At 47.4% G+C, this 14,309-nt stretch overlaps 1 protein-coding gene across 3 annotated transcripts in view; it reads left to right on the top strand.

Annotated features, from left to right (window-relative positions):
• LOC137537607 (embryonic protein UVS.2-like) overlaps positions 1-14,309 on the top strand; it is a 242,693-nt gene that overhangs the window by 83,547 nt on the left and 144,837 nt on the right. For all 3 annotated transcript variants that reach the window (XM_068259491.1, XM_068259490.1, XM_068259492.1), the window contains exons 7-8: positions 4,788-5,013; positions 8,968-9,086. In XM_068259491.1, the coding sequence (XP_068115592.1) occupies positions 4,788-5,013; positions 8,968-9,086 (345 nt within the window). The remainder of the gene's footprint in view (positions 1-4,787; positions 5,014-8,967; positions 9,087-14,309) is intronic.

The following is a 14,309-nucleotide window of genomic DNA, read 5'->3' as shown; positions in this document are numbered from 1 at the left end:
CTACTACTACTGTGCTGCTGCTGCTGAACTGACCGCCCGCTTTGTCCTCCTGACTCAGTCGCTACTACACTCTGCGTTCACACTGCCCGGGTCGCCGGGTGCATTAAATTTTTTGGCCAGCACTCTGACGCTGTGCTACTTCTACTGTGCTGCTGCTGCTGAACTGACCGCCCGCTTTGTCCTCCTGACTCAGTCGCTACTACACTCTGCGTTCACACTGCCCGGGTCACCGGGTGCTTTTAATTTTTTGGCCAGCACTATGACGCTGTGCTACTACTACTGTGCTGCTGCTGCTGAACTGACCGCCCGCTTTGTCCTCCTGACTCAGTCGCTACTACACTCTGCGTTCACACTGCCCGGGTCGCCGGGTGCATTTAATTTTTTGGCCAGCACTATGACGCTGTGCTACTTCTACTGTGCTGCTGCTGCTGAACTGACCGCCCGCTTTGTCCTCCTGACTCAGTCGCTACTACACTCTGCGTTCACACTGCCCGGGTCGCCGGGTGCATTTAATTTTTTGGCCAGCACTCTGACGCTGTGCTACTTCTACTGTGCTGCTGCTGCTGAACTGACCGCCCGCTTTGTCCTCCTGACTCAGTCGCTACTACACTCTGCGTTCACACTGCCCGGGTCACCGGGTGCATTTAATTTTTTGGCCAGCACTATGACGCTGTGCTACTACTACTGTGCTGCTGCTGCTGAACTGACCGCCCGCTTTGTCCTCCTGACTCAGTCGCTACTACACTCTGCGTTCACACTGCCCGGGTCGCCAGGTGCATTTAATTTTTTGGCCAGCACTATGACGCTGTGCTACTACTACTGTGCTGCTGCTGCTGAACTGACCGCCCGCTTTGTCCTCCTGACTCAGTCGCTACTACACTCTGCGTTCACACTGCCCGGGTCGCCGGGTGCATTTAATTTTTTGGCCAGCACTATGACGCTGTGCTACTACTACTGTGCTGCTGCTGCTGAACTGACCGCCCGCTTTGTCCTCCTGACTCAGTCGCTACTACACTCTGCGTTCACACTGCCCGGGTCGCCGGGTGCATTTAATTTTTTGGCCAGCACTATGACGCTGTGCTACTTCTACTGTGCTGCTGCTGAACTGACCGCCCGCTTTGTCCTCCTGACTCAGTCGCTACTACACTCTGCGTTCACACTGCCCGGGTCGCCAGGTGCATTTAATTTTTTGGCCAGCACTATGACGCTGTGCTACTACTACTGTGCTGCTGCTGCTGAACTGACCGCCCGCTTTGTCCTCCTGACTCAGTCGCTACTACACTCTGCGTTCACACTGCCCGGGTCGCCGGGTGCATTAAATTTTTTGGCCAGCACTATGACGCTGTGCTACTACTACTGTGCTGCTGCTGCTGAACTGACCGCCCGCTTTGTCCTCCTGACTCAGTCGCTACTACACTCTGCGTTCACACTGCCCGGGTCGCCAGGTGCATTTAATTTTTTGGCCAGCACTATGACGCTGTGCTACTACTACTGTGCTGCTGCTGCTGAACTGACCGCCCGCTTTGTCCTCCTGACTCAGTCGCTACTACACTCTGCGTTCACACTGCCCGGGTCGCCGGGTGCATTTAATTTTTTGGCCAGCACTATGACGCTGTGCTACTTCTACTGTGCTGCTGCTGAACTGACCGCCCGCTTTGTCCTCCTGACTCAGTCGCTACTACACTCTGCGTTCACACTGCCCGGGTCGCCGGGTGCATTTAATTTTTTGGCCAGCACTCTGACGCTGTGCTACTTCTACTGTGCTGCTGCTGCTGAACTGACCGCCCGCTTTGTCCTCCTGACTCAGTCGCTACTACACTCTGCGTTCACACTGCCCGGGTCGCCGGGTGCATTTAATTTTTTGGCCAGAACTATGACGCTGTGCTACTACTACTGTGCTGCTGCTGCTGAACTGACCGCCCGCTTTGTCCTCCTGACTCAGTCGCTACTACACTCTGCGTTCACACTGCCCGGGTCGCCGGGTGCATTTAATTTTTTGGCCAGCACTATGACGCTGTGCTACTACTACTGTGCTGCTGCTGCTGAACTGACCGCCCGCTTTGTCCTCCTGACTTAGTCGCTACTACACTCTGCGTTCACACTGCCCGGGTCACCGGGTGCATTTAATTTTTTGGCCAGCACTATGACGCTGTGCTACTTCTACTGTGCTGCTGCTGCTGAACTGACCGCCCGCTTTGTCCTCCTGACTCAGTCGCTAATACACTCTGCGTTCACACTGCCCGGGTCGCCGGGTGCATTTAATTTTTTGGCCAGCACTATGACGCTGTGCTACTACTACTGTGCTGCTGCTGCTGAACTGACCGCCCGCTTTGTCCTCCTGACTCAGTCGCTACTACACTCTGCGTTCACACTGCCCGGGTCGCCAGGTGCATTTAATTTTTTGGCCAGCACTATGACGCTGTGCTACTACTACTGTGCTGCTGCTGCTGAACTGACCGCCCGCTTTGTCCTCCTGACTCAGTCGCTACTACACTCTGCGTTCACACTGCCCGGGTCGCCGGGTGCATTTAATTTTTTGGCCAGCACTATGACGCTGTGCTACTACTACTGTGCTGCTGCTGCTGAACTGACCGCCCGCTTTGTCATCCTGACTCAGTCGCTACTACACTCTGCGTTCACACTGCCCGGGTCGCCGGGTGCATTTAATTTTTTGGCCAGCACTATGACGCTGTGCTACTACTACTGTGCTGCTGCTGCTGAACTGACCGCCCGCTTTGTCCTCCTGACTTAGTCGCTACTACACTCTGCGTTCACACTGCCCGGGTCACCGGGTGCATTTAATTTTTTGGCCAGCACTATGACGCTGTGCTACTTCTACTGTGCTGCTGCTGCTGAACTGACCGCCCGCTTTGTCCTCCTGACTCAGTCGCTAATACACTCTGCGTTCACACTGCCCGGGTCGCCGGGTGCATTTAATTTTTTGGCCAGCACTATGACGCTGTGCTACTACTACTGTGCTGCTGCTGCTGAACTGACCGCCCGCTTTGTCCTCCTGACTCAGTCGCTACTACACTCTGCGTTCACACTGCCCGGGTCGCCGGGTGCATTTAATTTTTTGGCCAGCACTATGACGCTGTGCTGCTACTACTACCACCAGTATGTTGCCGTGGTCCTTCTGTGCTGCTGAACTGACCGCCCGCATAGTCCTTCTCCTCACTCAGTCGCTACCACCACTGCACTCTGCGTTCACACTGCCCGTGTCCACAACTCTGCTGCGATGTCATTGCTAATTGCTGCAAAAAAAAAAAAAAAAAAATAAATTACAAAAACCTCTCTGGAGCCTTTTTGCCGTCAGCCACTCATCCTCCTCCAGCGGTACCTTCGCGCCAAGTGCCCTTGGAACTCGCCTTCACCTCTTTGACTGCTTAACGCGTATATCCCTTTTTAAAACCACTTATTACCAATTAATAGCCCCATTTAAAGTGTTGATTTCACTTTAAAATCCATTTTCTCGAGAAAAAAAAATTTTTCTGGAATTTTTTATGTTGAAGTTATGTTGCCCCTTATCACCTCGATAATCCATGCTATTTGGGGGACTGTAGCATGTATGGGGGCTTTGTTATTAACGTTAAAAGAAAATCCGCCTCCGGGCGTGAATCCGCCATTCACGGGAAAAAATCCGCGTGGTTGCGTGGACGCGGACGAAAATCCGCATGCGGCGGGGCCGAATGCGGATTTTTTTTTGCAACCACGCGGATTTCCGAATTCGTGGATAAGGCACATCCGAGCATCCCTGCCATATATATTCAAGTCCTACATTATGCTTTTTGACCCTGGAATGCACTAGTTTCCACAGCTTTTTGAAAGGGCAATCCAACCATCTTTCAAAAGTTATTTAAACCAGATGGATGAGTCGCTTGGTTGTAGTAGTCAATTGATTAGCAAGGAAACCGTTTTATATCACAGTTTCAAGAACATTAGAGGCATCTCTAAAAATCAAACGGCCCCTTATGTGAATCACCAGCTTCTAGAGGGGAGCGAATGAAAAACCAAACTGCTGGTAGATTATAAACTTCAATCCGTAATTCAGTGTGTTCTGTTGGACAAAAAGTGGTTTACAGTAATACTTTTATTTAAGTAAAGCAACAGAGCATTTAATATAAATGCTCTGTTGCTTAAAGTGGTATTCTACCCCCCAAAACTAAGATTTCAGTTTCTTTGTTGCATAAAAGAACATTTTGGAAGCAATCCCACACATTCTGTGAGTAAAAAAACTTTACTTGCTCTGCAGAGAGCCGTTCAAGATAGCTTATCTCTGTCTTACTGGCAAAGGCAAAAGACACTCTCTGCCTCTGTTTTTATTTTTCTCCCTCCTCCTTCTGAACAGACATATTGCCCTAGCAATAGTCACTTCAACAGAAAAAGAATGGGAGGCAGAGTGAAGGCACATGCCTCGGAGAGCTTCAGCCAACAATTTATACATTTGCCATTAGCCAGAGATGAGCTGCCTGATCTCTGCAGTGGAAGTACACATTTTTGTACACTGCGAATGTGTGGAATTGCTTTCAAATGTTCTTTTATGTAACTAAAAATAGTTACTGAAATTTTAGCTTTAGGAGTATAATCCCACTTTTAAATGATCTTCCAACAGGAGCGTTGCAAGTAAAAAGGAAGATACATTTTGTAACATTGGAAATTTTGCAGATTAGAAAGCACCATCGGCCAGTAGAGAGAAATTCTGAGCCATTCACTTAGTATTTGCACCGCTGTGATGATTTATTTGATGAATTTTACTACCCTGACCACAGGAAGTCCTTTCTTGACAGATTTTCCTATCATTTGAAGACTTTGATCTACAAGATTCTGCAAACTGTTCATCAGATTACATCCGGGTTTATGATGGAGCGAATACATCTTGCCATATACTCCTGAACAAGATTTGTGGGGACACCCTGCCATTCCCTCTCTTATCATCCAGCAATGTAATGCTGCTTGAGTTTGTCAGTGATGATTCATTAGCTGGGACTGGTTTCAAAGTTTCTTACACCAATGGTAAGCAGAGCTTTTTTTGAAGTACTTTGTTTGATAGAACTTTCAGAATCTACTAGTATGCATGGCAGTGCAGTTTCTAGGCTAAAATGCACCCAGGGCGAGTGTGTAAAAATTGCGTTGCAGGTCTAGTTGCACTCAGTATAGATTCCCCCAGAATAGGTACCCCAGTATAGGTAGCCAGCTATAGGTCCCCCCATTATAGGTAGCCAGGCATAGGTGAGCCAGTATAGTTGCCTCCGGTATAGGTTAGCCAGGTAGGTGCCTCCAGTATAGGTAGCCAGTATAGTTGCCCCCAGTATAGGTTAGATAGGCAGGCGTCCCCGGTATAAATTAGATAGGTAGTAGGTGCCCCCAGTACAGGTTAGCTAGGTGGGTGCCTCTAATATAGGTAGCCAGAATAGTTGCCCCCAGCATAGGTTAGATAGGTAGCTGCCCCCAGGATAGGTTAGATAGGTAGCTGCCCCCCAGTATAGGTTAGATAGGTAGGTGCCCCCCAGGATAGGTTAGATAGGTAGCTGCCCCCCAGTATAGGTTAGATAGGTGGGTGCCCTCCAGGATAGGTTAGATAGGTAGCTGCCCCAATATAAGTTAGGTAGGTGCCCCCCAGTATAGGTTAGATAGGTAGCTGCCCCCCAGTATAGGTTAGATAGGTAGGTGCCCCCAGGATAGGTTAGATAGGTAGCTGCCCCCCAGTATAGGTTAGATAGGTAGGTGCCCCCCAGGATAGGTTAGATAGGTAGCTGCCCCCCAGTATAGGTTAGATAGGTAGCTGCCCCAGTATAGGTTAGGTAGGTGCCCCCAGTATAGGTTAGATAGGTAGGTGCCACCCAGGATAGGTTAGATAGGTAGGTGCCACCCAGGATAGGTTAGATAGGTAGCTGCCCCAGTATAGGTTAGGTAGGTGCCCCCAGTATAGGTTAGATAGGTAGGTGCCCCCCAGGATAGGTTAGATAGGTAGCTGCCCCAGTATAGGTTAGGTAGGTGCCCCCAGTATAGGTTAGGTAGGTGCCCCCAGTATAGGTTAGATAGGTAGGTGCCCCCCAGGATAGGTTAGATAGGTAGGTGCCCCCAGTATAGGTTAGGTAGGTGCCCCCAGTATAGGTTAGGTAGGTGCCCCCAGTATAGGTTAGATAGGTAGGTGCCCCCCAGGATAGGTTAGATAGGTAGCTGCCCCAGTATAGGTTAGGTAGGTGCCCCCCATGATGGAGGGGGGAGCCGCAGCCGCGTGGAGGGCAGCCTGACCTCTCCCTCCCTCTCCCTCCCTCTCCCTCTCCCCGGGCCGCCCTCCCCTCGGACTGCAGAGTAATGCAGCAGGGAAGCGCTGTGCATGACTACTCACCTCGCTGGCTCCAAGCGCTGCTCTCTCGCCGCCAGTCTCATCTCTCCATACACGCTGATACACACACACACGCTGCTTCCGGCTAAACAGGAAGCAGCGTGTATCAGCGTGTATGGAGAGATGAGACTGGCGGCGAGAGAGCAGTGCTTGGAGCCAGCGAGGTGAGTAGTTATGCACAGCGCTTCCCTGCAGCATTACTCTGCAGTCCGAAGGGAGATCGCACGGAGGGCGGCCCGGGGAGTGGAAGGAAGGGAGAGGTCGGGCTGCCCTCGCCGCGGCTGCGGCTCCCCCCCCCCCCTCCATCACAGCGCCCCCCTCCCAGCAGCGCTCAGTGCGGCGGCACGGGCCGCACAGCAGTAGAAACGGCCCTGATGCCTGGCTTGGTTTACTAAGGGACTTAAAGGCCAACTGTAGTAAGACGAATATATGAAGGCTGCCAAATAGATTTACTTTTAAACAATACCAGTTGCCTGGCTGCCCTGCTGATCTTTTTGGCTCAAGTAGTGTTTGAATAACACCAGAAACTAGCTTGCAGCTAATCCTGTCAGATCTGACAATAATGTCAGAAACACCTGATCTGCTGCATGCTTGTTCTGGGTATAAGGATACCAGTATTGGAGGCAATGGATCAGCAGGACAGCCAGGTAACTGTTTTTGCTTAAAAGAAAATGGACAAGACAAATAACATTTATATTGCGCTTTTCTCCTGGCGGACTCAAAGCGACAGAGCAGCAGCCACTAGGGCGCGCTCTATAGGCAGTAGCAGTGCCTACTCTCCTACTGAATAAGTGCTGGCTTACTGAACAGGCAGAGCCGAGATTTGAACCCTGGTCTCCTGTGTCAGAGGCAGAGCCCTTAAAGCGGACCCAAACCAAACATTTTTTTTAATTAAAAATATTTAGTTGCACCACTCTGACACACATACAAAGATAAATAAACACTCCTTCAAACCTATGAGCATTTCAGTGCATACTTTTCACCCTTCTCTTTTCATAACTAGGGTTATACTGGGGGCAGCCATTAGTGATTCCTCCATTGCCGGACACCACCTACTCCACCAGTTTGCCGGATTTTGTCCCGGCAATTTGAAAGGAAGGGAGGGGTTCCTCCAATAAATTTAAAATATTTTATATTTGTCATCATGCAGCTGAAAAAAGGCTATTTATTATTATAATTTAGAAAATAGATTTTATTTCTGAAATCTTGCATTTTTAATTTGGGTCCACTTTAACCATTACACCATCCAGCCACCACATAAAATAAATATGGCAGCGTCCATATCCCTCTTGCTTCAGTTGTCCTTTAAGGGCCAGAGCCTGTTTATCCATAACGCATCTAGGCAGGTATCTAGGGACCAGAGGGTGTCCAAGGGCCTGATTGGCACCCCCTCTAACCTGTACACCCTCACCTTATCAAAAAGCTGAGCAGTCTGCATGAAGAAACAAATGCTGCTATCATTTCTAGTGGTGTTTTTTTATAATGGTAATTCTGTTGTGTAGCTCCAACAATATTCCTTGACAATTTACATTTTACATTAAAAAAAAAAGTGTGTGTGTGTGCGGACGCGCACACAGTGCTTGTGCTTGGCTCTGGGGAATACATTAACTGTCATCAGTCCTTTACCCCGCTGGATGCTGGTGCTTTCAAAGTGCTAATATCCGGATGTGTGGGCGCACACAGAGCGAGAACTTGTTCCGATACTTGCGGGATCCACATGTACTAACATCCTGGCCTCTTGCGTTCCATCTCATATTAACAGCCCCCATAGCGGCACCCTAGGGAGTATGCTCTGCATCATGACAAGCTCTGTGTGTGCCCCCCCCCTGCCTGGCTGCCTATAGTGGAGGTACTTATACTTGGCTAGCTATATTGGGGGCACCTTTACTAGTCTAGCCCAGGCATGGGCAATCTCGGCCCTCCAGCTGATACGGAACTACAAGTCCCACAATGCATTTGCCTTTGAGTCATGACTGTGGCTGTCAGACTCCTGCAATGCATTGTGGGACTTGTAGTTCCTTAACTGCTGGAGGGCCAAGTTTGCCCATGCCTGGTCTAGCCTATACTGGAGGCACCTATACCAGGCTACCTAGGTTGGGGGCTACCTATTCCAGGCTACCAATACTGGGGGAGCCTATACATGGCTACCTATACTGGGGGCACCTATACCAAAGATGCCTATACTGGGGTACCTATTCCTGGCTACCTATACTGCAGGCACCTATACCTGGCTACCTATAGTGGGTGAATATCTGGCGCCAATCATAGAGAAGTGGCTTATACCTATGTGACATCTGGCTACCTTTACTGGGAGCCGGGTCGGCTAAAAAGTGCTGTTTTCACCCTGCCCATGACCCATCATCCCCCCCCCCCCCCACACACACACACACACTTTCCAGTGCATGAACATGGCCATTTGTGCTGCAGCACCTTTGCGTGCCACAGTTCGATAGCTATCCCAGCACTGGATCCAGCACCTGCATAGCACCCTCGATTAAAAAAAAAAATCCTGGAGCCACCCCTGATCATCTTTAAAAAAAAAAAATAAAAGGTGTTTCCATTTGACAATCTTATTGAGTGAGCTCATTTATTGATTTATTTTTCATACGCCTTTTCAGTTACGCATGGGAGTGTACACTGGGAATCACCTGGAATTATTCACTCTCCTGGATATCCATCACCTTATCCCAACAATGTGAAAAGTCTTCACAAAATCCTAGCTCCACAGGATTACAAGGTGAGAATGAATGCATATATTAGAGCTTTATAATAAACCACATTTTTACAGATTTAAGGCTGCTTTCACAGTAAGACGTTACAGGCGCACGTTAGAGCAGCCTGTAACGCAGTCCCACCGCACAGTAATGAAAAATCAATGGGCTGTTCAGTGCCCACGTTGCGTTACATTGTAACGCAGCACATCCGTTGAGAGTGCTGCATGCTGTGCGTTTTGCGTGGCTAAGCCGCGTTAGACTGTGCGCACATGCTCAGTAGTGTTGGGGAGGAGTGGAGAGCGGCCAGACACATAGCTAATTAATATTCACTACACAGTGTGACGTGCAGTGTTTACTTCCTGGAGCGGCCGCTCTGTGCGGCGATTGGCCGGGCGGGACCACATGATGCTGCATGCGTTCAAGAGTATGCATCACGGACGCCAGAGTGAGCTGCACAACGCGGCTCACTCTGACGTCCACATCAAAGAGCACCAGGCGTTGCTTTAGGGGCACGTTATGTGCCCTATAACGTCCCCTAAACGCAACGTCCTGGTGTGTAAGTAGCCTAAAGGTTTCTAAGAAACTAGCACTACAGATAGAAAATATTTAATTTAGTGTGAAAATAATAAATATATTTTACTGTGTAAGGCACCATTGTTGATTGCAGTCATGGTTTGCCAGTTATCCTCCACAAGCACAGCTATTTGCACAAACAATTCTTGGATAAGTGTTTTAGGTGAATTAAAATGTGCAAATGGATGTGGACCATAATGATTGGAAAATTCCAAAAGGTGAACTAAAGTTACCCCCAAAACCTTTTTTGATCATTTTTTATTTTATTTTTTTAACGTCTATACAAATGGTATACATATAAACTCATTACACAAAACCAAAAATATACATGTGCAGTCATACACATTTTTAAACCTGCACATTTATAACGAGAAGTAAAAAAGCACTGAGCAATGCTGTACAACACTTTGTAAGGAAAAAAAATCATCAATAAGGTGTAAATCAAAAGCACTAAAACAATTGAAGAAAAAAATGTTGGGAGGTAGATAGGTCTATATGCGGTTTCCAGAGATGTCACACATGTAGCCTATTATAACTATACACTGCTGTACATACTTGTCTACTTAATGGACCTCTGTCGCGAAAATCTTAAAATATAAAATACATGTAAACATACACAAATAAGAAGTACATTTCTTAGGCTACTTTCACAGTTGGACGTTGCGTTTTGATGCAACGTTAAAGTCGCAATGCAAACTAACATGCAACGTCCCAAAACTGTCACAACTCTATGCCCTGTTATCGCCGCATACAGTAGGCATATAGGCAATGAAAAGTATGCTTCCAGGTCATTACTGAGCATGTGCAAACAGTCCAACACAGTTAATAACGTGTATAATGCACAGCATGCAGCACTTTCTAATTGTCGACCCTAATGATAGGGATCTGACAGATTTCAAGCACTTTTCAATATCCAGTATTTTCTGGCCATGCTTCATCCTACTGGTTTCGCCATTTTGGTCTCCTCAAGAGTATAGGCCTGTAATGTGGTGGTGGGTCCACTATTTCACATATGTTCAGCTGGGTAGATGATGCCAGCATATTAATTGCAATTAGCAGGTATACTTGGGGATCCCATGGAGCTACATAAAGCATCAGCAATGGTCGACAAAAGGACAGTTATGACTTAATCCAGTCCACTTGGGATCGCAGAGCCCCAGAAGCTGCATCCCTTGCACCGTCAGCGCAATTCCACAATTGATGTAATTACTCACAGGGCCCTTATAGGCAGCATTCCATCAAGTAGCAGCGGCATTTTTTCCCTGGATCTACCTGCGCTTGCAAACTATCAGCATGACTGCGGGGATTGACAAGGGGGTTGAAGTGTGTTGAGAGTGGTGGACAAGGCCGGCCTCCTGAGGCTCCTCCCTCCTACTTATTTCAGTGAATAGCCCTCTTCAGGGCGTGGCAATCATCATCTGCAATTTGCTCCCAAAAGCATGGCAAGGCCCAACAGCCAATGCACATTGTTTGCTTCGCAGAGCTGTGCCAAAAATATAATTGCATTAATCGTTGTTGTAGACATTTGCACATCTTGCCCATTGTTTGCTTGCTTGTTGTCTTGCAATCATGTCTGAACAGGGGTGTTGCTAGGATCCTAGGAGATCCGGGGCACCAGGAAGGGAGATGGGCGTGGCCATTCAGGGTTTGGGTGTGGGTGGGGCCAAATGTACATGAACTTAGCGGCATTGTAACCTAAAGATAAAGGGCCGGCCCAGCAAAATGTTGGATGGAGCCTCCTATCCTTTAACTAGATAATTTACTATTAGTATAGGCATAGAGTAAAGATGCATACAAACATTCAATTTTGATTGAATTGTTACCACCCCCATGTAGTATGAGAGCCAACAGACTTTAAATACTATGTACAGAGCTGAGCTGTCATAATACCTAGAAGAGTAAAATTGGCTAATCCAAATTGTATGTGTACCAGGCTTTACAGCTAATACTGTACATACAATACAGATGGTTTACAATCTGTAAAGGCACAGAGCAATAGCCAGGCATGCTCATCACGGATGAATCAAGAGTAACCACAGAGGTTACTCGTGATTCACATGAGCATTAATTGCCGCAGCTGAGCGGCCAGATGTGGCGGGGTTAATTACCCATAATGCCGCTGTTTGCCCAGCATTTCAACGAGCTTGCAAGCGTCCTATTGGACGTGCTGCAAGCCTCGCTATAGCGCACTTTCTCCTCCATGCCGGAAAGAGGAAGTGCTTAACAGCGAAGCTTGCAACGCGTCCAATATGCACAGACTAACAGCTTATACTGTACATACTAGGGGTAGGAACAACACACGGGGGTTAGAAATTAAGGGCACACACTACAGCAAGTTAACATTGATTGATTTAAGGTACAGAGTAACAGCTAACGCTGTACATACTGGAGGTAGCTGGGATCAGCATAAACTGCAGCTAGTTTACTATCAGTACATGCACAGAGTAACATAATAAATTATAGTGAGCTACAATAGGTCTTCTTGTACAACACTCAACCACTTTACAGCATATACAATTCACAGTACCAATGTTCGGCGTGGGATACAGTCCAATACCTAATCAGTTCTCAGTTCCTTGCCGCAAGTTGAATCTATGTTGCTTAGCAAAACCCTGGGGGAAACTCGTGACAGTTCACAATATGGTATTAAATAGATGACCAATCGTTGGCTGGTCCAATCAGGACATTCACTTTGCTCCAAAATTTTGTAGACTGCTTAGGTAATATTTGTAGCACTCAGTGCACTCTACTCAAGGCACCTCCCCTCCTGGCTGGGCTTCACAAAATAACAAACAAAATAAAAGATAAAGCAAATAATCAAAAGGGCTTAACCAGTTCGGCCTATCTGGACGAGCTTCCTCGTCCAGATAGGCACTGGTGCTGCCGCCGGCTCGTGCGCGCGATCGGGCGCGCCCCCGCTGCCCGCCGCTAGCCCCCCGATCAGTGAATGGGAATATAATTCCCATTCACCGATCTAACTTCCCCGCAGAAATACCGACGCTTTCTCTCCAGAGAGCGCGGTATTTCTGCCCCCAGGAAACAACTCCTCAGCATTTTAGTTCCTAGATGCGAGCTGGTTCGCATCTAGGACTTTTTTCACTGTGGCCATCTTGTGGCCAAATAGTAAACTGCACCCACATACATTTTTGATTAAAAAAAAAACATTATTTTACATTTAAAATTAGCAGTTTCCCTCCCACACCAAAAATTACCCACATACACTTTTTTTATTAAAAAAAAAAAAAAAAAATTAAAAAAAAAAAAAAAAACCATAAATAGTTACCCAAGGGTCTGAACTTTTTAAATATGCATGTCAAGAGAATATGTTATTATATTATTTAAAATTATAAGCTTATAAATAGTGATGGACGCAAATTGAAAAAATGCACCTTTATTTCTAAATGAAATATCGGCACCATAAATTGTGATAGGGACATCGTTTAAATGGTGTAATAACCGGGACAGATGGGCAAATAAAATACATGCGTTTTAATTACGGTAGCGTATATTATTTTCAAACTATAATGGCCAAAAACTGAGAAATAATGAATTTCTTCCGTTTTTTTCTTATTCTTCCTGTTAAAATGCATTTACAGTAAAGTGGCTCTTAGCAAAATGTATCACCCACAGAAAGCCTAATTGGTGGCGGAAAAAACAAGCTATAGATCAATTCATTGTGATAAGTAGCAATAAAGTTATAGGCGAATGAATGGGAGGTGAACGTTGCTCGGATGCATGAGATTTTCGGCACTGCGGCGCTGAACCGGTTAAAGTAAAATAAAGGTAAATAAAATATAAAGTGACCGATGCACCCCTCTATACCATCATCTTCCCACTACAATAGGACTCTGCTTAAGTGCACTTTGTTGTTAAAGCTGAATGAGCTCTGAATTAGAGTTGATGCATAACTTGTAATCCAAATCCGTTAACTCTGTATCTTGCTCTGGTATCACCTGGTTGCTCCTGCAACACACGTTAAAATCATAAGATGCAATGTGACTCCTCCTCCACTCTTCCATTGTAATGATGACAGGCTAACTTTAAATATCTCACTCCTACTGCTGTTAACTCTGCAGCACATCAACTGAAGAACTTGTAACTCAACTCCTGACTCGAAACGGACCTGACAGGGACAATGTCTCTTTATCAACCAGACCTGAATGCTGGCGGGGGCTGTGTCAGCTATGCGGGTACTTTAGGGAGGCTTACGACTGCATGTTCAGGCCTAGCTGCTGCTGATAGATAATGTACTTCTTATCATAAACAGTAGCTTCTCTTAGCACAATGTCGCTGTGTGTAGAAGGCTTTCTCACACGAATAGTCTCTAGCAATACCACTTTAAAACATACTCTGTGGCTTAAAGTTGGCCCGCAGGCCTGTACTCATCTGTCTGTAGCCTCTGGTGGTATGGCTCTCGGGTCTGGGCAGGGTTTGCTGCCTCCGGTCACTGTCCAGCCCGCTGCCGCTGTCCTTACTGCTCTGCGCTGGTCTCTCCTATGGCCGCCGAATCCCCTCTCACTGTCTGGGCGACTGCTATGGCCTCTCTGTGTCACCCCCTGCCCGCTGCGCACCACCAGCTCCTGGTGTAAGTCCTTCTCCTTCCTCTCTCTGGTGCGCTCTCTCTGGTCTCAGCCTGTTCCCTCCGGCTACACCCTGGTGCGCCCCCTTGAGCC

The sequence above is a fragment of the Hyperolius riggenbachi genome, chromosome 11 (genome assembly GCF_040937935.1).
Source record: "Hyperolius riggenbachi isolate aHypRig1 chromosome 11, aHypRig1.pri, whole genome shotgun sequence".
Classification (NCBI taxonomy): Eukaryota; Metazoa; Chordata; class Amphibia; order Anura; family Hyperoliidae; genus Hyperolius; species Hyperolius riggenbachi.
This window is presented reverse-complemented; position numbering and strand designations above follow the sequence as displayed.